Here is a 22074-nt window from a genome sequence, read left to right on the forward strand (position 1 = left end):
GGCAGACGCTTATTACTGAGCCACCCAGGCGCCCCTATATTTTTATATATTATTTTTTTATAGTTCTTTTTGTAATTTATATATTACTTTTGTAATTAAAAAAATAATTTCCCTATTTTAAACAAATAGGAAAACCCTGACATTTTGGCACAGCCAACTTGTGCATAATCAGGTTAGGCATCCAATCTTAATGGTTATCTAAATGTGAATATGGAATGAGTTATCATACTGAAAGATTTCTCAGTGCTTGGAAAAGTTACTTAAATTTTATTTATTTATTTATTGAAGATTTTATTTATTTATTTGAGAGAGCGAGTGTGAAAGAGATCACAGAGAGGGAGAAGCAGACTCCCACTGAGCAGAGAGCCCAACGGGGGGCTCGGTCCCAGGACCCTGAGAGCATGACCTGAGCCAAAGGCAGTCACTTACCCAACTGAGCCACTCAGGTGCCCTGATATTTAAAATTTAAAGTAAGTATATGCCTGGAATTCTATATCCCATAGATGAGAAAGAGCAAATGACTCCAATAGCATTTTTACTTCATTTTGTTGGATGTTCTTTTTGAAAGAGCAGAAGAATGAAAGGCTGGGCTAGCTTGTGGCCTGCTGCCTCTTCCTTCCCCCCAACCCCAAATACTCTGGACTTGCGAAGGGTGTTCTGGAACTGTAAAATCAGCAGAGGCTCTTAGATTATCTTCTTACCAAAAAATTTTAGCAGTAGCAGGTCAGTATTTTTAAGTACTTTTAACATCCCACTTTGAAAACTATTAACTACTGTTCCTATATAATAAGAAAAGACAGTGATTTTCTTTCGGTAAGTTGTTTATTGTAAGATAATTTACAAACCTCTTGCTGTCTTTAGTAGTTTAAACAATGGACCAACAATTTCTTCTGACAAGGACAACAGTAAGCTAAAAATAAAATCCGCTGGCTGAATTTTCCTTCTTTATCTGAAAAACAAAGTACAGAACAAATAAAAGTCAGTTTTGGAGGGAAAAATAATGATGTCAAGAGACAATACCTATTTAAGTGGGGTTTAAAGAACTGACTTTACACAATAAAATGTTACTATATACTAGTTGTTCTCAAATTTTGGTCTAGGGACTTTTCCACGCGGTCCATGAAGGCAAACTACTTTCTTATTTGCCTGTTTTACTCATTCTCAAGAGTACATGGTAGCATTTTCCAGGGCTAAATGACATGTACTATCAGGACAGAATGAATACAGAAACAAATGAGAATCTAGCTCTCTTCTATTATGTCAGAGATGAAGGGGTCCTGAGACCATCAAGTTTGAGAACCACCAGTCTATATTTAATATTTCAAAATAATGCTAATTCTCTATCCGTAAAATTTATTTAATAAATCAAAAAAAAAAAGTGCCTGGCATTACCCATATGCTACCACAAGCTGGCAGCTACTATAAATGGGCCAAAATCTAAATCTCAGAGAATCTGTTTCACTTGCTTCATCAGTGTCAATCGTATCTAGCTAGATTTCTTTCTGGTGGGGTTAGGGGAGAGAGTGTGAAATATTGCCACTTTACCTCTTGTCTGAGGATGAAACTTGGTTTTCATTAATCCCTGGTTATTATGTTAGAAAAAAAGACAAAACAAGCCAGTCAAGAAGCAATCCATGCTAGTTAATCAGGTATCATTTCCAACTAAAAACATCCGTTTCCACACTCGGTATCTCGAGGAAATCATGTAAGTTAGTTACCAAACTATTCCTTTAAAACAGATCCGATGCCTGTTATAAAAAGTTACTAATTTCATTCTGGTTGGAACAATAAAACCATGTTGATGCAAGAAGGCAAGACCACGTAAGTGTAACTGAAGTGTAATTGAAGCCCGATAAATAGCACACAGTGTATTACTAAGGAGTCAAATGTGTTTGTATTAAACAGTAAAGTTTTAACCAGAATAATTGATCGGTTACAGAGCATGCAATCCACTCATACACACACTCCCAGCTTGGACTGCACAGCCAACCCTAAAGGATTTAGACTACTCTTCTAGAGAGCCAAAATTTAATAGTCAATTTCTGATTCTCAGTTTTTATGTCCCAGTCTCCCTCTCCTCATTTCCCCTGGTTTTGCTCCTTTTTAGCCAGGTTTCCCATATTTCTAGTCAAGGAAGAGGGCAGTCCTCAATACTGCAGATGCTGTCTCCTCGCGTTTTATTCCCAGCATTCCTTTTTCAAGAGCAAAACAGGATCCTTGGTTCCCTGGATCACAGTCCCTAGAACCTTCAGAATGCAGCTTTCTCCCCCAGGCCCCCTCACACTTACCACCCAAGAAGAAAACAGCTTAGCATTAGCAGTAGGACATACAGCAAGGAAGAGAATGAATAATATGCTTATGTAATCCTCGCCTTAGCCCCCGTGTTATAGGACAAAACTGAGTCACAGAAAGAGTATCACACCCAAGTTTATCATGCTAGGAAGTGGCAGGGCCATTCATCATTGCACTGTACTCTCTGATGCTAACACAACATTAGTGACTAGACTGAGAGATGGGTTAGTCTTAACAAAGTCCTGCTTGGAAAGCAAACTAAGACAAGAACGCCTAGGCTAGCAAAGCTGATGGATCTGACTGACAACTTATACAATGGTCTCCATCAGTTTTGTGTGTCTCTTTGGCATTCTGCCCAGTTTCTATCCTGGGGAGATAATACTTCCTTAAGTATTTAAGGAATTACTTAATACCCAATTTAAATTTCACCTTAGTGACGAACCTATCTATTCCTGATTCTCAAACACGGATCCACATTTTCACACACCCACTGAAATGTTATCTCTCCCTCTTCTGAATTTCCACCTCTTAGGGCACATCACTCATTCGCTCAACAAGTATTTACCGAGGAAGTATGTGCCAGGTGGTAGGGCTACAAAAGTAAGACACAGTCCCTCCCAAGCCACAGGAGTACAGGCAAATAAAAAGGCAATTCCTAATAAAATAGTGTAAATGCTGAAAAGGGGAAGCACAGGATGCTAAAGGGTGCTCCACCCGAATGGTGAAGGAAGGCTTCCTGGAAGAAAGCCTTCTCTCAATTCAGGAGAGAGAGAAATGGAAGTCTGTCTATCAGATGAAGAATCCAGGGTGCAAAAGGAAGAAAAGAATGGCATTTCAGGCAAAAGCACATGACGTGTTTGTAGAACTGAAGTACATCAATGCGGCTGAAGTTCAAGGGGAAGTGAGACGTGGTGGTTAAGACTAGACTAGAGAGTGTTGGTGGCCAGAAAACACAGGATCACATTATCTCAAGCTAAGGTGTTCTGCAGGATGATTATGTAAGAGAATGGATTCTATTCTTTTCCTTGTAACAGCCTGTTGCAAGGCCAGACAGTAAATATTGTAGGCTTTGTGAGTCACATACTGTCTCTTTTTTTAAACAAAATAACCCTTTCAAAATGTCAAAACTGCTCTTGGCTCTGAGCCATAGTACGCTGACCCTCTTTTCTCCTGCAATTTCTAAGATAATTAGAAAAGAAGAAAAGAGTTTCCCTGTGGAGGCTGTGAGCTCTCTGAGGGCAAATACTGTCCCTACTACATCCTCAGTGTCTAGCACAGGGTCTGACACATAAGGGGCACTTGATATCCTTATTAATTCAGGAGAGAAATGACAAGGATCTGCATTAGGTGGGCATAAAGGGGAAAGAGTCAAGGGATATTAACAAGGTAAAATTTACAGAACTTAGTGACCAATTAGGAGGAGGTGAGAAAGAAGAGTCAAAGATAACTTACTATACATTTACCTCTCATCACAATTACCTACGTATTTTTGTTATCCTGTTACAATAGCAAAGCCTTGGTCACATCCTTTGACACTTCCTAGCACTGAACTTGACACACGGTGGGGGTTCAGTTTAGTCATTTTAAAAATAGACTCCCCATTTTCTCAACCCTGGTTTCATAAACCTTAACATTTCTTTTTTTTTTTTTTTTTAAGATTTTATTTATTTATTTGACAGAGACATAGCGAGAGAGGGAACACAAGCAGGGGGAGTGGGAGAGGAAGAAGCAGGCTTCCCGCCGAGCAGGGAGCCCGATGTGGGGCTCGATCCCAGGACTCTGGGACCACGACCCAAGCCGAAGGCAGACGCTTAACGGCTGAGCCACCCAGGCGCCCCAACCTTAACATTTCTAGACAACCAAGAAATTTTCTTGAGGAAAATGCTACATTATCATATGGTACTAACATAGAAAATTTAGTAAGTGAAGAACCAATTTTGACCAAGATTTACCAAAAAACCCAAGATTTAAGTGAAACCAAACCCAAAACCAGTCCTATAGTTGGAAAGCTTGGTTTGTAATGTTTTAAGTTCCAAAGATAGATTTTATAAATGATACTAAATTATTTACATCTTTATTCCTAATGTTTTAGGAAAGTGAGAGCTAACAATATACTGATTTCTAAAAGAAGAAACTAAGCCCAAAGGTTTCAGCTTGAAAGAAGCAGAAGAAACCAGAGATCTCATTTTCACCAAATCTTTATATCCTTAAGGTAGATTACAAGGTTAGGCAACGGATCATTTCACCTTTAGCACAACAAAAGCGAAACTGAAACATCGTCACGTTAAGCCAGCAGACACGGAAGAGAGGAGGAAAAGTGTCTGGAGGCAATCTGCTGCTACTTACAGAGCTGCTGCGCCGGAGATGATTTCAATCAACTCTTTCGTGATGACAGCCTGGCGGGTGCGGTTGAACGTCAAGGTCAGTTTGTCAATCATCTCGGCTACAAACAAACAAAACAAAGGGATTAGACAACACTATCTCACACTACGAAAGAATAACTCATTCCTTAATGTATTCAGAGATGTATGTTGCTTAATTTAAAAATAAGAATTTTTATGTGTTTTTGGGTACCAAACCTGGCCTCTCAAAAAATTTCACAAAGATATTTTTACCTCTTCCATAGATACCTTTTCAAAGTACTTGCAAATTTACTGCCTACCAAGTGAGATATACTTCCTTAAAGGCAGAGATGATTATTTGTCTGTCTTTTGAGACGGAAAAATTCAAGGAAAGAGATGGTCATTGGTCAAAAATGTCATAGAATCAGTGGCAGAATCAGTGTCTTACTCAAACAGTAAGACAAGAGAACTGAGGACTGGGACTAGATCCTTGTTCTCTTGTTTCCTGGTCTACTCAAGGGACAGTAATGTTTTTGATGCAAAGGTCCTCATGCTACTCTCAGCAAGAGAATAACGCTTTCAGAAGAGATCCACTGTGTGCTTACAAGCGTTCTTGCTAGCGTTGTCCATGGCCGTCATCCTGGCACTTTGCTCACTCGTGGTGGATTCCTTTAGAGAATAGTAGATGATGCTGGCCAGATTGTATTCTTGGTAATTCTGCAGCACGTCAGCATCAATATCATCATAGATACTCATGCTCTCTGAAAGAACAAGTCATAAATTTCTTTGAAGTTACATAGTGCAAAGAGGGATTAAACAAAAACAGCTTACCAGTATAAAAACGCTTAATAATTACAGAGCAGAAGTCAATGTAAGATAGGTTAAAACATTCAGTTCTGAAAGTTTCATCTATTTCCACACTATAGATTATAGGTTTTCACCAAAATATAATGTGTAAACAAAGCATTTGAAATTCTACTGTAAATGCTTAACTTACTAAAACCTAAGAAGCGAACAATTAAAATAACTTCTCTGCATTTCATGGTCATGAGGTCCTCTGGATAGCATCAAACAGAGTGCCTGGCACAATGTCAGCAAATACTCAATAAATATTTTTTTAAAAAATAAAAGAATGAATGAAAAAACTGAAACTCATTTAGTGGAATACAAAAATCCCAAATTAGCCATTTGATTATTGGAGAAATCTGCAGGTGTCCATCAGGTAAATGAGAGGGAAATGGAATACAGAAGAGCGGGGCAGGAATCAGAGACCGACTTACATCTTGTTGATTACAATGCAGAAATTTAGTGGCACACCTCAACCTTCATTTATTAGGGTAAAGTGCTAAAGTATTGTACTTCATCAAACTTAAAATGCTATGGATGATAACCCCGATTTTAGACCATTAAGAAAGAAAATAACAACAATTAAAAATGGCATGCCATTGACTGGCAGAAACATCCCAACTTCAGAGACATTAAAATGTTTAAAAAGTATACATCTTAATACAGGAAATACTATGTACAGAAGGGGAAAATGCCTCAGGAAAATAAAATCGGTTCCAGAATATTATTTCTATGATGCTACCCTGAGCAATGATGACGTTACTCAAACAGTAAGACAAGAGAACTGACTGGGTCAACGCAAATCAGTTGTGAGGACTGTTCACGTCACGACTCCAGAGCTGCTGAATATACTGTGCTTTGGGAGAGTGCCCAGACAGAGACTGCAAAGCCAATTCTAGCTAGGCTCTTCAATCTCTGAGAACAGAAAACACATCTAATCATTTATTTATTTATGTTCTCTTAATGAAGGAATGGAGTCAGAGTCATTAATGAATGGATCAAGAGATCATGGAAGCCACTGACAGACGGTGATAAAGCCCAACACGGTTCTGTTACTGCCGAAACAGGCCATCCTGACAAACACTATTTTCCCAAAGGTATAAACCTCTGCTTTCTACACAGAAAAATCCTTTTCCTGCAAAAACTACTTACCAGCACTTGCAACAGTTTCAAGGGAAAAGATGGGCTTTTCTTCTGTCTTGTAGGAGATGACAGACCTAGAAATTATACGAGCAAATGTCAATCTCAAAATAATAAACTGTTAAGTAAGCATTTACTTATTTTAAAGGACGAACACAAGCATGAAAAAGCTTCGATTTCTAAATTTTTCTTGCCTGAACTGATTAAAGATGATAGACCCTTCATCAAATTCATATCCGGAATTTAGCAGTTCAAGGGCAATAGTGGACGCATCCCCAAAAGTAGGAGGTTTTCTTCCTACTTCTTTGAAGGACACCAGAAACTGGTCAGAGTGAGTCCTACAAGAGAATCAGATCACACAGAGTAGTTTAAAGGAATACTTCTGCCGAACACAGGGAACGAGGGAAAGTATTATCACTTTGGATCAAGTTTTTTTTTGGGGGGGAGGGGGGTGTTCACTGAATGGAGTTGTTCCATCCATTATTATGATTATTTAGTGGCTGGCAAGAACTAAGGACTAATAATCAGGCCTCTCTTGTGTTATATTTCTCTATGCCTTGATTTCTCTTCTTCCCATCTCAATTAACTGCTGTTCACTTCTGACATTTCCAGGCTGTGCTAGCTCTTCAGAGTCCTTTTTTGTTTAAAATGGCAACTAGCTTTTGATATTCCTACTGTGTTCCACTCATGGGTTGGATGAAGGAGAAACACAAGTAAAAAAACAGAAGAAATCTATATATTCTGATTGTCCTAAAAAAACAAAAACAAAACAAAACCCTCTCTATGGGTATAAAAATAGGTAACCAATTTGCAACGACGTGGATGGAACTGGAGGGTATTATGTTGAGTGAAATAAGTCAAAAAGAGAAAGACATGTATCATATGATCTCACTGATATGAGGAATTCTTAATCGCAGGAAACAAACTGAGTGTTGTTGGAGTGGGGGGTGGGGTGGGAGGGATGGGGTGACTGGGTGATGGACACTGGGGAGGGTATGTGCTCTGGTAAGCGCTGTGAATTGTGCAAGACTGTTGAATCTCAGATCTGTACCTCTGAAACAAATAATGCAATATATGTTAAGAAAAGAAAAAAAGAAGAAGAAGGTAGCGGGAGGGGAAGAATGAAGCGGGGGAAATCAGAGGGGTAGACGAACCATGAGAGACGATGGACTCTGAAAAACAAACAGGGTTCTAGAGGGGAGGGGGGTGGGAGGATGGGTTAGCCTGGTGGTGGGTATTGAGGAGGGCACATTCTGCATGGAGCACTGGGTGTTGTGCACAAACAATGAATCATGGAACACTTCATCTAAAACTAATGATGTAATGTATGAGGATTAACATAAGAATTTAAAAAAAATAATAAAATAAAATAAAATGACAAAAAAAAATAAAATAAAATAAAAATAGGTAACCCAAAAAAGACACACCTTGCTGAAATAAACTATCAAAGATACTCCCACTTACTCATGCTTGCACCCATTTACACATAAACAGTATCTATTTAAATTACCTATGAAGTATACCCCTGATTTTATCACCAATTCCAACAAGCATGACTTCTTTCCCAGCTGCTGTGAGCGTGGCTGCCTCACTTTTCATCTGTTTAGCAACCGAGGAATGAATAGCACCACAGAGCCCTCGATCTGAGGACACACCAATAAGGAGGTGTTTCTTCTTGTCTTCAGGCACCTTAATATCAGCTTTTTCATACAGAGCTTAAATACAAACAAAAAAGCAAGAATTTAAAAATATGTAACATATACAAAATAAAGCAAAGATCCCTAATTTACAAAAGAGCTGAAAGAGTTGGCTGTTTTCGAAATGATGCATTTAAATGTAGGTGGCATCTGATATAATCAAAACTGTCTGTGTACTTATTCCATTTATAATCAGGTTGAAAACCATAAAGGTTTAATTCTCTATGTGATAAAGGCTCCAAGGGCCAATTAGTGGTCAATTTACCTCAAATGTTGACTTAAAGAAATCTCTAGTACAATTAAAGAATTTATAAGGAGGTCTGAATTACAGAGTACCAACTTACCTAGATACCAGACTTGGGAAGGATGCAAATCGTCAGTATACAAGCAAAAAAATAAGAAGCAAATATTCACTGACCTGTTCATATAATCTGCATATCAAGCTCTTATAAAAACTGTTGGCATTAAAATAGCAGATGCCACTTTTATTCTGGGGATTGCTTTGACCACCTTACTTGGTTGGTCTAGCCTTGTCAGCAGCAGAGGCCAAGAGGGGATTAAATGGGATGAAATATACACAGATTTTACTGGGGAAAACAGAGGAAATGGCTGTGGGAAAAGGCAGGAAGGAGTCAGAAGGGCCATCACAACATGATGCAGGTCTGACCTGCGGGAAAGAGGGAAGAGAGGTCGGGTGGCAGCTTCCTGGACCACTGTGCAGTTTCGGGGAAGTTCAGCAAGACCACTGGGGAGGCTGCAAGTCTCCCAAGAACGTGCTTGCTCAAGTATCCTGCCTGCTCAGGTGCTGGCTAGGCATGGCCCGTAGGAAGCATGGCCTGGGTGCAAACGCAGAGTGAATTCCAGCAGCTGGTGCCCCTGTAGGTACAAGGTGCATCTTCACAGCCACCACATTCGCCCATTTCAACAAAATTCCTGCTATTACCTTTTTCATTATAGAGCAGGGATTCTCAAACGCCAAAACCTGAGGTCCCTCCATAAAAAGCAGAGAAGTGGAGTGATGGGCATTAAGGAGGGCACTTATTGTGATGAGCACTGGGTGTTGTATATAAGTGATGAATCACTAAGTTCGACTCCTGAAACCAATGTTACACTATATGTTAACTAACTAGATAATTTTTTTTTTTCTTTTTAAAGAGGCTCCACCCTGGGCATGGAGCCCAATGCAGGGCTTGAACTCACCACTGAGAGCAAGGCCTGAGCTGAGATCAAGAGTCGAACACTTAACCAAATGAGCCACCCAGGTGACCCCAACTAGAATTTAAATAAAATTTTGAAACAAACAAACCAAAAGCAGAGAGAAGTAAATATTCAACTCCAAAGTTCAGGGGAATGGGGAGAATATTTCTTTTTTTTTTTTTTTTTAAAGATTTTATTTATTTATTTGACAGAGAGAGAGACAGCGAGAGCAGGAACACAAGCAGGGGGAGTGGGAGAGGAAGAAGCAGGCTTCCCGCTGAGCAGGGAGCCCGATGTGGGACTCGATCCCGGGACCCTGGGATCATGACCTGAGCCGAAGGCAGACGCTTAACAACTGAGCCACCCGGGCGCCCCGAGAATATTTCTTTTAAGTCTCTTTTTATGTTTTATATTGTACAGCATAAAATGCCTGTTAAAATTTTCTAATTTAAATATTTAAAATAATTAGCCACTTAATATCTAGCAGGTAGTATTTGGTTTGAAGGACTTCAGAACTGATTGGCAGCCTTGGCTTGAATTTTTAATATTTTACCACAAATACTCTAATCAGACATCTAAGCCAGTTTCTTCATGAGATAATTTTGTGATTATGGACTTTGGAGGGAAACAAATTTATTATACTTATTCATAGCAGCAAAAAAGGTAAATATTGAAATAACTTTCCCTTTTCATATAAATATGTAATTTATCAAACTTTACTGAGCCACTAAGGTGCTTAGGATTTATTGTGCAGCGAATGGGACTCGTGAGAGCAAAGGGCTGGGGTTGATAAGGATCGCTGAAAGCTAACCTACCAACTGTCCTCTGCACCTGTTACATGAAACTAAATGTGGCATTTTTAGAGCGAGGACTCATTTCCACCAAGGCCTACTGCTCTATCATTTTCTCACGCAAAGTTAATAAGCAAAATTTGCCTTCTTTATGGTTGAGTTTAAACATTCCACTCAAGTATTCATGAGTCCTGTCCATGCCTGCTCAGTCAACTCCACTGCAGGCTATCACCTCTGCACCCCGCAGTCTTAAACCAGCACATCACAACATCACAACATCACAGGACGACATCAAGCACCTGAGTCGAATGCACTATATTTCTAAGTTCTTTTGAATATACAGTTAATAATCTGGGAAAATTTTCAAAGTATTTTCTTTTTTTTTTAAAGATTTTATTTATTTATTTGAGACAGAGAGAATGAGAGAGAGCACATGAGAGGGGAGAGGGTCAGAGGCAGAAGCAGGCTCCCTGCCGAGCAGGGAGTCCGACGTGGGACTCGATCCCGGGACTCCAGGATCATGACCTGAGCCGAAGGCAGTCGCCCAACCAACTGAGCCACCCACGCGCCCAAATAAATAAAATCTTATTTTTTTTTTAAGATTTTATTTATTTGAGAGAGAGAGTGAGATAGAGAGAGAGAGCATGAGAGGGGGGAGGGTCAGAGGGAGAAGCAGACTCCCCGCCGAGCAGGGAGCCCGATGCGGGACTCGATCCCGGGACTCCAGGATCATGACCTGAGCCGAAGGCAGTCGCTTAACCAACTGAGCCACCCAGGCGCCCTCAAAGTATTTTCAATATTCACAGTCACATACAGCGGTTAACAGGCAGGCTTTGATGCCAAACCACTAAGTATGTGACCTTGGGCAAGGTACTTGATTTTAGTGTTTCTCATCTGTAAAGCAGGGACTCTAGCAGTTCTGACCCTTGTAGGATTGTTGTGAAAAACGAGGACTGTCTAACACTCAGACTAGACCTGTCGTCACCAAGCACCAAATAAAAGTCATTAGTGGTGATCTTTGTTAAACAGCTCTTCATAACTTGTGAATTATACCCTTCACTTACCCAAAGATCCGATTCCATATACTCGAGCTGGTTTCAGCTCCCTCTCAGCTCGGGCATATTTTGCTGCTGCTACCATTTTCATAGACTTGGTGATTTTCTGGATGTTTTTGATTGACTTCAGTCGCCTGGTAACTGAAAAAGAGAAATAGCGTGTTATGATAAAGGAGTTACCATTTCACTTGTGAATTTATCGCAATAGCTTTCTAAACTGTGAGGTAGAGTAAGTAGCACTTAGACCATCGATTAACAGCATGATGCCAATTGAGGCTTGAAGTTAGAACGAGTACTGAGCAAAGGTGAAAGCCAGCCGCTGCTCAGACAGGCAAGGAGGCCACGGGAAAGCTAACAGAAGGTCAAACGCAGCTGCCACTTAGAATAGGATGGCCGCAGAACGGGGCGGCACACATTAAAAACATTTAAATAGCTTCTTCTACTGCTATCACTGTCATGGTACAGACAACAGAATCAGAACCACCGTGTGTTGGCTCACACTGGTCTTTTCCAAAACCAGGTCAATGTCACACACAAATTGACAAAAAGAATATTTTGTCAAGTTTTATCAAATATACAATGGGCTCAAGCAGCATATTTTTATTTCTATTTGTCAAAAATTAGCTTTTCTTAATTCACATATCGAGATAAAGTACTTACTATCTTTTAAAGTTGCCATATTTCGAACTTGGATCCTGAAAATGAAGATTTTAAAAATATTTTAGTTTTCTGAAAAAGAGCCCCTGATACAAGAAAAACTATCAAATACATTTAAAGAATGCCCCATAAAAAAACAATCTATTAAATATAGGACTCTGATATACAGATATTTATACACATACACACACATATTTAATCCCTTAATACTGATACCAAACCTTACTACCAAAGGCCTCATTTCATCTGCCTTAACAGCACAGACCTTCCACCAGTCACGATGGAGATCACACATGCTCCTAGTCCCACCTTCATGCCTCTGCCTGTACAGTTTCCATGACAAAAAAAGTCCTTCCCATTGTTAGGCTATCCAAGTATACTTAAAACCAAGGTCAGCCACCTATAAAAAGCTACCTTGACTTCCTTAGTTCACTGAACACTTAGGATCAATTATACATTCTAACATGACCACATGTGTTAAAGTACAGTTTATTTAAACCAGTTCTTCTTCAACTCAGAAAAAATGTACTAAGCAGGGGCGCCTGGGTGGCTCAGTCGGTTAAGCATCTGCCTTCAGCACAGGTCATCATCTCAGGATCCTGGGATCGAATCCTGCATCGGGCTCCCTGCTCAGCGGGAAGCCTAATTCTCCCTCTCCTCCCCGCTCATGCTCTCTCTTTCTCTCAAATAAATAAATAAAATCTTAAAAAAGAAAAATGTGCTAAGCATCTACTATGCTCCCAGACATGGTCTGTGACCATAGGAAGCATACTATTATCTCATAAACAAGATTCATAAAAACTTAAGATTTACATAAAATGTACATTAAATATTTTTCTAATCTTTATGATTACAGTGCTAATGCATAAAAGTAAAAATGATTTGACTTCAATGTATGTTAAATACACACACACACATCTACATTTATGAAAGCTACATTTATGAAAGATAAATACGAGAGGATTGCCACCCTACTAAGGAAGACAACATGCTATCAAATAGAAATTATCTGTTAGGCCTTAAATCTCTACAAAGTGTCTGTGTTGGCTCAGAAAGCTCCATGGGAGAACTGAAGAATCTGTGAATTTGTGCATAAAGAAAGAAGGCCTAAGGAGGACATTCCCAAACAGGATGTAGTTTTGAAGCTGGAGACATATGTTGGGTTAATTTAAATTTTATTTTATAGGTAGCAGGGAAACAATGAATACATACAAGCCCACAACCAGTTTAGTTTTTCAGTAAAGTACCTCAGATGGCAGTGAAAAACACAAAATGATGTTGGAATATTGATGACATGGGGACTGCATGGGGCTGCTGCAGTTTTCAGACTGGAGAAGGCAAGAATGTGAACTAACATGTTGGCAAAGCAACAGGAAGACTAGATTTATGAGCAAGTTCTCAAGAGTGAAGAGGAAACCAGTAAGAATGATTTCCAATTTAATGACCTGAGTGCATAGTGTCATTAACCAAGGTAGAAAAACTGAATGGGGATGATCTCTCTAGAGATAATGAATTTTAATGAATATGACATAAAGACCATGGGACAAGGTGGAAATGTCCAATGGGCTTGGGAAACGTGAAATTTTTGAGCCTTGAGATACAGATCTCTAACTCATGGAACATGGATGTTGGTGCCAAAATAGGGAAGTAGAATTAGAAGCAGAGGGAACATTTCCTAATTTTATGAGGCCAGCATTACCCCAATATCAAAACCAGATAAAATCATTGTAAGAAATGAAAATTAAAGGACATTGTCTCTCATGAACATAGATGCAGAATTCCTCAACAAAAGATTAGCAAATTGAATCCAACAATATATTAAAATGAATTTTATACCACAACCAAGTGAGATTTATTCCAGGTATGCAAGGCTGGTTCATCATTTAAAAAACAAATAATATAATCCATCACACCCACAGGTTAAAGAAGAAAAATCATATGGCCAATAAATGCAGAAAAATTTTTTGACAAAATCTAATGCCCATTAACAGTAAAAATAAAACCCTCAGCAAATTATGAATAGAGAACTTCCTGAACCTGATGAAGAACATCTACCCAAAACCCCTGTGGTTTAATGATAAGAAACTAGGAGTTTCCCCCTAAGGCTGGGACTAAGGCGAGGATGTCCTCTCTCCTCACTCCTATTCAACATTGTACCGGAAGTCCTACCTAATGCAATAAGACAAACAGGAAATAAAAGGTGTACAGATTGGAAAGGAAGAAATAGTAAAACTACCTTTGTTCATAAATGACACAACTGTCTATGTAGAAAAATCCCAAAGAATTGGCAAAAAAACTCCTGGAACCAATTATAATAAGGTTGCACAGTACAAGGTCAATATATACAAAAGTCAACTGCTTTCTTTTTATCAGCTATGAACACTTGGGAATTTCAAGTTAGAAAAATAGCATATTAAAAAAAAAGAAAAACAGTATCATAGAATTGTAGATTTAAAAATGGTTAAGATGGGGGTGCCTGGGTGGCTCAGTCAGTTAAGCGTCTGCCTTTGGCTCAGATCACGATCCCAGGATGGAGCTCGATCCCAGGATGGAGCTCGATCCCAGGATGGAGCTCCGAGGTGGGGGCCTGGAAGGGGGGTTCCCTGCTCAGCAGGGAGTCTGCTTCTCCCTCTCCCCAGCTGGTGTTCTTTCTCTCAAATAAATAAAATCTATAAATATAATATACATAATATATGTAACATATAAATAGAAATAAATCTTTAAAAAAATGGTTAAGATAGTAAATTTGTTATGTGTATTTTACAATTAAAAAACACACAGGAAGACTACATATAAATCTAACAAAATATGCCACAAGAAAACAACAAAACTGATGAAAGATCTAAATAAATGGAGAGAGATTCCATACTCATGAATAGGAAGATTCAATGTTACTAAAATATCAATTCTTCCCAACTTGATCAATACAATTTTTGACAAAACCTCAGCAAGTTGTTTTATATATATCAATAAAGTGATTTTAACATTTATATGGAAAAGCAAAACACCCAGAATAGCCAACACAATATTGAAGAACAAAGCCAGAGAACCGACACTACCTGATTTCAAGACTTACTATAAAAGTGTGGTAATCAAGACAGTATGGTATTGGTGAAAGAATGGGCAAGTAGATCACTGGAAGAGAGAACCCAGAATTTCACTCATAAGTGAAGTCAAAAACAACAACAAAAACAAATGAAAATACAAACAAAAAGTAGAATGAGACCTACAAACACAGAGAACAAACTGAGGGTTGCCAGGGTGAGAGGGGTGGTGGGGGATAGGCAAAATGGGTGAAGGGGAGTGGGAGATACCAGCTTCCAGTTACAGAATGAGTAAGTCTGGGGAATAAAACACACAGCATAAGGAATAGAGAATCCAGAAATAGACCCACACAAATACAGTCAACTGATTTATGTTTGATACAGGAGCAAAGGTAATTAAATGGCGAAAGGATACACTTTTCTACAAGTGGTGCCGAACAGTGGACAACCATATGGAAAAATATTAATCTAGAAAATAATTCTACACCTTTCACAAAAATTAACTTGAAATGACTCATAGATCTTAAGGATAAAACACAAAACTATAAAACTTCTATAAGATATCACAGGAGAAAATCTAGGTGCCTTGGGTATGGCTCTTAAGTTTTTAGATAAACATGAAAAGCATGATCCATGAAAGAAAAAATGATTAAGCTGGACTTTATTAAAAACTTATGCTCTGTAAAAGCCACTATTAAGAGAAGGAAAATCCAAGCCACACAATGTTTACAAAATACCTATCTGATAAAGGACTGTTATCTAAAATATACAAAGAACTCTTAAAACTCAGTAAGAAAACAAACCACCCAAATAAAAAATGAACAAAAGATCTAAACACAAGCCTAAGATAAACAGATGGCAAAAAAGCACAAGGCGCTCAGTATCGTGTCATTAGGGAATTGCAAATTAAAACAATGAAATACCACTTCACACCTGTAAGAATGGCTAATTTTTTTTTTTTTTTTTTTTTTTTTTTTTTTTTTGAGAGAGGGAGGCAGAGAGAGAGAATCTTAAGCAGGCTCCACGACCAGCATGGAGCTGTCTCAGGGCTTGATCCCACAACCCTGAGATCATGACCTGAGCTGAAACCAAGAGTCAGATGCTTAACTGACTGAGCCATCCAGGTGCCCCAAGAACGGCTGAATTTTTTTTTTTAATGACAATTCTTTTTTTTTTTTTTTAAAGATTTTATTTATTTATTTGAGAGAGAGAGAATGAAAGACAGAGAGCATGAGAGGGAGGAGGGTCAGAGAGAGAAACAGACTCCCTGCCAAGCAGGGAGCCCGATGCGGGACTCGATCCCGGGACTCCAGGATCATGACCTGAGCCGAAGGCAGTCGCCTAACCAACTGAGCCACCCAAGCGCCCTAAATGACAATTCTAAATGATGGCAAGGATGTGGAGCAACAGGAACTCTCACTGATTGCTGGTGGGAATACAAAATGGTACAGCTACTTCGAAGATGGTTTGACAGTTTCTTAAAAATCGAAACAGTCTTAACGTATGATACAGCAATCACGCTTCTAGGTATTTACCCAATTGAGCTGAAAACTTACGTCTACACAAAAACCTGCACACAAATGTTTATAGCAGTTTTATTCACAATCGCCAAAAACTGGAGGCAACCAATGTCTTTCAATATGTGAATGAATGGAAAAACGTGTACATCCATACAATGGAGTTATCCAGCAATAAAAATAAATGAGCTATCATGCCACAGAAGATATGGAGGAACCTTAACTGTATATTGCTAAGCAAAGAAGCCAATCTCAAATGGTTATATACTGTCTGATTCCAACTATCTGACATTCCAGAAAAGACAAAACTACAGCAAGAGTAAGATCAGTGGTTGCTAGGATTCTGGGGAGACTTTTAGGGCAGTGAAACTATTCTGTAATGGTAGATACATGTCATTACGTATTTGTCAAAACCTACAGAATATACCACAAAAAGAATGACCTTAATGAAACGATGCACCTTAATAATGTATCAATATTGTTTCATTAATTGTAGTACATACACCACACCAATGCCAGATGTGGTTAAGTGGAGAAACTGTCCAGAGTGGGATGTGGGTATCTGGAACCCTCTGTACTCAACTTTTCTAGAAATCTGAAACTGTACTAAAAAATAAAGCCTCTTCACAATACCTTCAGAAAAGGATATTATAAAATTATGTTTTATGATCCCATTTTTGTGATTATATGTATATAATATGCATAAAAAGTTTGAAAAGGTCATAACCAAAACCTGTATTTTTAACAACCTTTCTCTCCCTCTCTTTAAAGATTTTATTCATTTGAGAGAGAGATACAGAGCAAGCACAAGTGGGGGGGCAGAGGGAGAGGGAGAAGCACACTCCCTGCTGAGCAGGAAGCCCGATGTGGGGCTCGATCACAGAGCCCTGGGATCATGACCCGAGCCAAAGGCAGACGCTTACCCGACTGAGCCACCCAGGTGCCCCAAAATCTGACTTATATATCTTACTATTGGTGTTATGCAGCCATAGACAAAGAAATATAGAGAAGAGGGCGGAGACTACATGAAAAACTTTAGATTTAGTTATAAGAATGGATCCACTAACGGGTAAGACAGAAGTTGTCAAAAACTGACAAGTTCTGCTGTTTCAGAGCACTTACCTGACATACTGACCATTCCATTAACATCTGTTCATAATGGCGCTTGGAAAATAACATCATTTGTTGATTTTTTTTTTTTTTTTTGGTAATACCTACTTTTTCACCCCAACCAATCTAAATGTATAGACTATAAGGAGTGACATTTGGACATTATGGATTTAGGCAAATACTCCAATTTAACGGACGTAAGTTTCTAGTCAGAGAATATCAGGGAATAAATCTGAATTGCATGCTATATTTGGATGAACACAGAATGTTTTGGTTTCCACAAGTATCCCAAGTGAGAGGTATGAAGAGGTAGGATCTTTTGTGATTCTTTATGCTGTGCACATGCCCTAATTTCCTATTTTGAAGTGCTCTCATGTTTAGCTTTCATTCAGTTCTAAAGACGTCTATGTTATTTTTAAGTACAATTTGAGTACATACAGAATAACCATAAGCTGATCCCAACTCTTTAGGGGCAGCTTGCTCTACTGAATATATAATTTTTGCAAATGAAAATATAAAGTTTTGAATCAGTTGTTTGTTCTGGAAACTGCATCAAATCCTGAGAAATCCTTGGGAGATTATTGGAGAAACTTAAAACATATCAGATATAGTGGATAGAAAAGTCAGAGGTTGTGGATTACCATTATTTTTTTTTAAGGATTTTATTTATTTTTTGTGAGAGAGAGCAAGCGTACATGAGTGGGGGGAGCGGCAGAGGGAGAAGCAGACTCCCTGCTGGGCAGAGAGCCTGATGCGGGACTCGATCCCAGGACCCTGGGATCATGACCTGAGCCGAAGGCAGACGCTTAACTGACTGAGCCACCCAGGAGTCCCAAGTTATTTTTAATTTTATTTTATTATTTTTTTTAAAGATTTTATTTATTTATTTGACACACAGAAAGAAAGCACAAGCAGGGGGAGCGGCAGGCAGAGGGAGAAGCAGACTCCCCGCCAAGCAGGGAGCCCGATGTGGGACTCGATCCCAGGACCCTGGGATCATGACCAAGCCAAAGGCAGACGCTCAACAGACTGAGCCACACAGGTGCTCCTATGTGAAGTCTAAAAAATCAAATTAAAAAAAATTTTTAAGATTTTATTTATTTGAGAGAGAGCAAGCACACAAGCAGGGGGAGGGGCAGAGGGAGAAGCAGTCTTTCTGCAGAGCAGGGAGCCCAACTCGGGGCTCAATCCCAGGGCAGACGCTTAACCGACTGAGCCACCCAGGCGCCCCCGTGGATTACCATTATTTACTATGATCATACAGCAGTGTTAGCAAAACTAAGAGTAGTAATAGAGGAGGGAGTCCCAGCAAGGTTGCTAGGGGAATGATTCCTTAAAGAAATTTCAGAGTTTGCAAGAATGTTAAGATGTATGCTGTATAAATGTAAAAATTAAGGAAGCAGCAGCATCAGCTAATTCTTAGGGGGAAATTATGAAGTATGTCTAATTCTAATAATAAATGATTGTATGAAAGTCCATCACCTGCCTGTCCGCCGAAAAATGACTCCCTGGCACTTTTCCCCCACGACCACCCATGATCCAGTCTTGTTTGGCAAGTACAATAAACCTTCTTATATTACATTTTATGTAGGAACTGCATAATGTCGTTTTCAATTCATGTATCTGGATCCATACCAGCATTTCTTCTACCACGCTATGTTCTTTACAAATACTCATTTAATCTTCATGCTAACCCAATGAACTGTGCACTATTATTACCTCCATTTAACAGATGAAGAAATGGTGGCACAGACACTGAGTAACTTGTCCAGAGTCACACAGCCAGGTGAGTGGCAGTCGAGATTCAAATCCTGTTAGTTGGCTCCAGAGTGGATCTCCTACACTACATACCCCGATGCCTCACATTTTTTTACTTTTACAAGTAAATAAATATCTGCCACCTCAATCTCAGAATGTAATCTGCCTTCTGTCTCCTGAAATGCCATCTCCCTTCCTTTTCCACAAATATAATTCAATTAATGGCTATCGGTATGCTACCATAAAACAGTTCCACTTTAGAGAATGGGGAACACAAAATAGAAATGTATCTTCCCCTGATCTGAAGACAGGAAAAAAAAAAAAATCACACTTCTCTTCCTTATTTCCATTTTCTTACATGCTACTTAAAAACAAGTTTAATTTCCCGAAATTTTGGGTATTTTACTGATATCCTAAACAACTAATATAATTTCACTAAGATTTTAAAAAGGCCTAATATTTAGCTAATGTTAGTAAGCTAACCTCCCTGAAACAAAACCTGTAACAGTAACAAATGGCATTTTTAAAGCTTCCAATAACCAAAACAGAACGGAGAAAATGCCCCTTCCTGGTTCTGTAAAGGCAAAGCTATTTTTCTCCCCTTCCAAATTAATTCTGTGGAGTGTGAAAACATTAAGATGGTTTTCATTTCTGAATTTAAAAGGCAATTATGAACGGGAAGCAAAAGGCCACCCAGAATAATGGAATACGTGAAAATGCTTTCCCTTGATGTTTGATGAATATTCATAACCTACCAATTTAAAACCAACATTCTAAAGGGGTTAAGGTCCGGATTACAACCTGTATCTGCTGATGTAGGTTCCAATTTAGGAGTCTAACAGTTCCGTCAGACTACTCTTATTTAAAACCATCCTTTATTATAAGATCTTCAAACTGCCTTACAAGTTTTTTTTAAAAATTGCTACAATTTTACGCAAAATATTTTGTCGTTTCAGAAACTCTATTTCTTAAAGATGAATTCGGATACTACCTCGGGTGAAAATACTGACAGATGACATTTCTGCACCGCAACAGGGGAAGGAGAGCTGATGTTTGCTGAGCGCCACTGCATGCCAGAAACTGTCCCATAAAGCTCACTAAGACCTTATGTATTTGTTTAGCACCACTTTTTAGTACTTTCCATAGTACCAACTTGGTGCAGGGCAGGCACCCAACAAATGTGTGCTGAGTGATTAACAAATGGGACAACCTACATGACTGAGAGTCCAACTACGGTGACTTAATTGCCATGAATACTCATTTTCAATATTAGAAAAAAATCTGACTTTGAAGGCAAATCCACCAACAGTTTTATGTAGGTATTCACATCCTACTCATTACCCTAAAATTTTTCTCTATTGTTAGGAATTATTTCCTTAATGAAAAACGTACTTATTTCCATTAAGGCTTTCTAGTCCCTCCACATGAAAATTAGGACACAAAATCTAGTTTTGCGCTGCAGCTCGTTAGAATTCTTCTTTACTGTAAAACCGGAGAATTGCTACACTCAGCTTTTAGCCAATAATCCCCTTAGCACCGCGTCTGAAATTCTTCCAGACTCTGTCTAGCTTTAAGACATTTCATCCTATTATATGGTACAACCCACAAACCAACGTTTATCTGCCTATTGCGTGGCCTTCTAATATGCAATTTTTTTTTCGGAAACCAATGTTTAAATTCCTTAAACTTGCACGGCAGTTAACAGATGGCGATTGAAAGCCATCTATCTCCTCCTCCTCAGGACCTTCGGACCATTTCATGACCTTGCAGGGTTACTGCTTCAACATAATGGTTTCAAGACAGGGCTAGATGTCTTTCCCTTCCGATCGCCATCAGGCGGATTTTTAAGGTCCCTTTTGCACCCAAACTACCATAAGCCCACGAAGGCACTTATTTTATGCAGTAGTGCCCAGCAAAGAGCCCAGCAAAGAGCTACATACACGTCCTGGCTGAATCGAACAGGTCTTACTGGCCCATGCAAACCCTGCCCAGCACTAGAGGGTTCCAAAAGGCGTCAAGGACACAAAGCACAACCTAACCTTCCCTAGACCTTTTCTTAGGTCTTCCCCACCCCCTTTGTGGGCCCGGGGAAAGACTCGGTCTTCACCAGCCCGCACGCAGCAGGGGCTCCGTGAGTGTTAGTTGAGTGAATCCCAGACCGCCCTGAAATCAATTCAGACTAAAGTCTCAACCCCGCGGTCCAAGATGACCGCTCCTCGTGGCCCTCACCCCGCCCCACCCCGCCTCAAGAGACGTGGCGAGCCCTTACTGTCACCGCAGCCCCTTCGAGCACCCTTCCCGGATCGGAGGGGCTTCCTGCAATCTGGGCTTCCCGGGGCCTCCTAGGGACTGGGGGCCTCGCAGGCCCTGCGACCCCTGTCCTCCCACTCGCCTCCACTCGCTTCCTCTTCCCCCTAACCGAACTCCTCCATTCCTCGCAACCCTCCCGTTCCTTCCGCAAACCGCCATACCATTGCGGCTGCACGGCGCAGGCCGAGAGCCCAGCGACGCCCGCCCGAGAGAACATGGTGGTACCGGACCTGCTGAAGGTCGGTCAGACAGGCCTCACCGCGCATGCGCGGGACCTTCCCGAGGCGCCCTCCCACCCAGTTTTCCCCTTTAGTCTCG

The 22074-nt window shown here is 39.7% G+C and overlaps 1 protein-coding gene across 3 annotated transcripts; it reads right to left on the minus strand.

Moving 5' to 3' along the window:
- Nucleotides 1-803: 803 nt before the first annotated feature.
- Nucleotides 804-22071, minus strand: ATP5F1C (ATP synthase F1 subunit gamma). 3 transcript variants are annotated; one of them, XM_045874452.1, is made up of 10 exons: nucleotides 21918-22071; nucleotides 12021-12055; nucleotides 11370-11501; nucleotides 8131-8335; nucleotides 6815-6958; nucleotides 6633-6697; nucleotides 5240-5395; nucleotides 4639-4735; nucleotides 1546-1582; nucleotides 804-949 (listed from the first exon to the last, which is right to left on the minus strand). In XM_045874452.1, the coding sequence occupies exons 1-9, from the start codon at nucleotides 21971-21973 to the stop codon at nucleotides 1576-1578; spliced, it is 897 nt and encodes a 298-aa protein (XP_045730408.1). In that variant the 5' UTR covers nucleotides 21974-22071; the 3' UTR covers nucleotides 804-949; nucleotides 1546-1575. The 3 variants fall into 3 exon arrangements, with proteins under 3 accessions (XP_045730408.1, XP_045730409.1, XP_045730410.1); XM_045874453.1 differs by lacking the exon at nucleotides 1546-1582; XM_045874454.1 differs by lacking the exons at nucleotides 804-949; nucleotides 1546-1582 and having other exon boundaries at nucleotides 4635-4735.
- Between the last annotated feature and the right edge of the window lie 3 nt (nucleotides 22072-22074).

The sequence above is a fragment of the Mirounga angustirostris genome, unplaced genomic scaffold, assembly GCF_029215605.1.
Source record: "Mirounga angustirostris isolate CCGP_5_RB_7025 unplaced genomic scaffold, mMirAng1.0.hap1 SCAF_5, whole genome shotgun sequence".
In the NCBI taxonomy this organism is placed as follows: domain Eukaryota; kingdom Metazoa; phylum Chordata; class Mammalia; order Carnivora; family Phocidae; genus Mirounga; species Mirounga angustirostris.

Excerpts from the sequence above, each read along its gene's own strand:
- ATP5F1C (XM_045874452.1), bottom strand. The coding sequence starts at position 21,973 with ATGTTCTCTCGGGCGGGCGTCGCTGGGCTCTCGGCCTGCGCCGTGCAG. Across the intron at positions 8,336-11,369 it reads ATATGGAATCGGATCTTTGG|CTCTGTATGAAAAAGCTGAT; the intron begins GTAAGTGAAGGG and ends TTTGTATTTAAG. Across the intron at positions 5,396-6,632 it reads TGAAACTGTTGCAAGTGCTG|AGAGCATGAGTATCTATGAT; the intron begins GTAAGTAGTTTT and ends TTGTTCTTTCAG.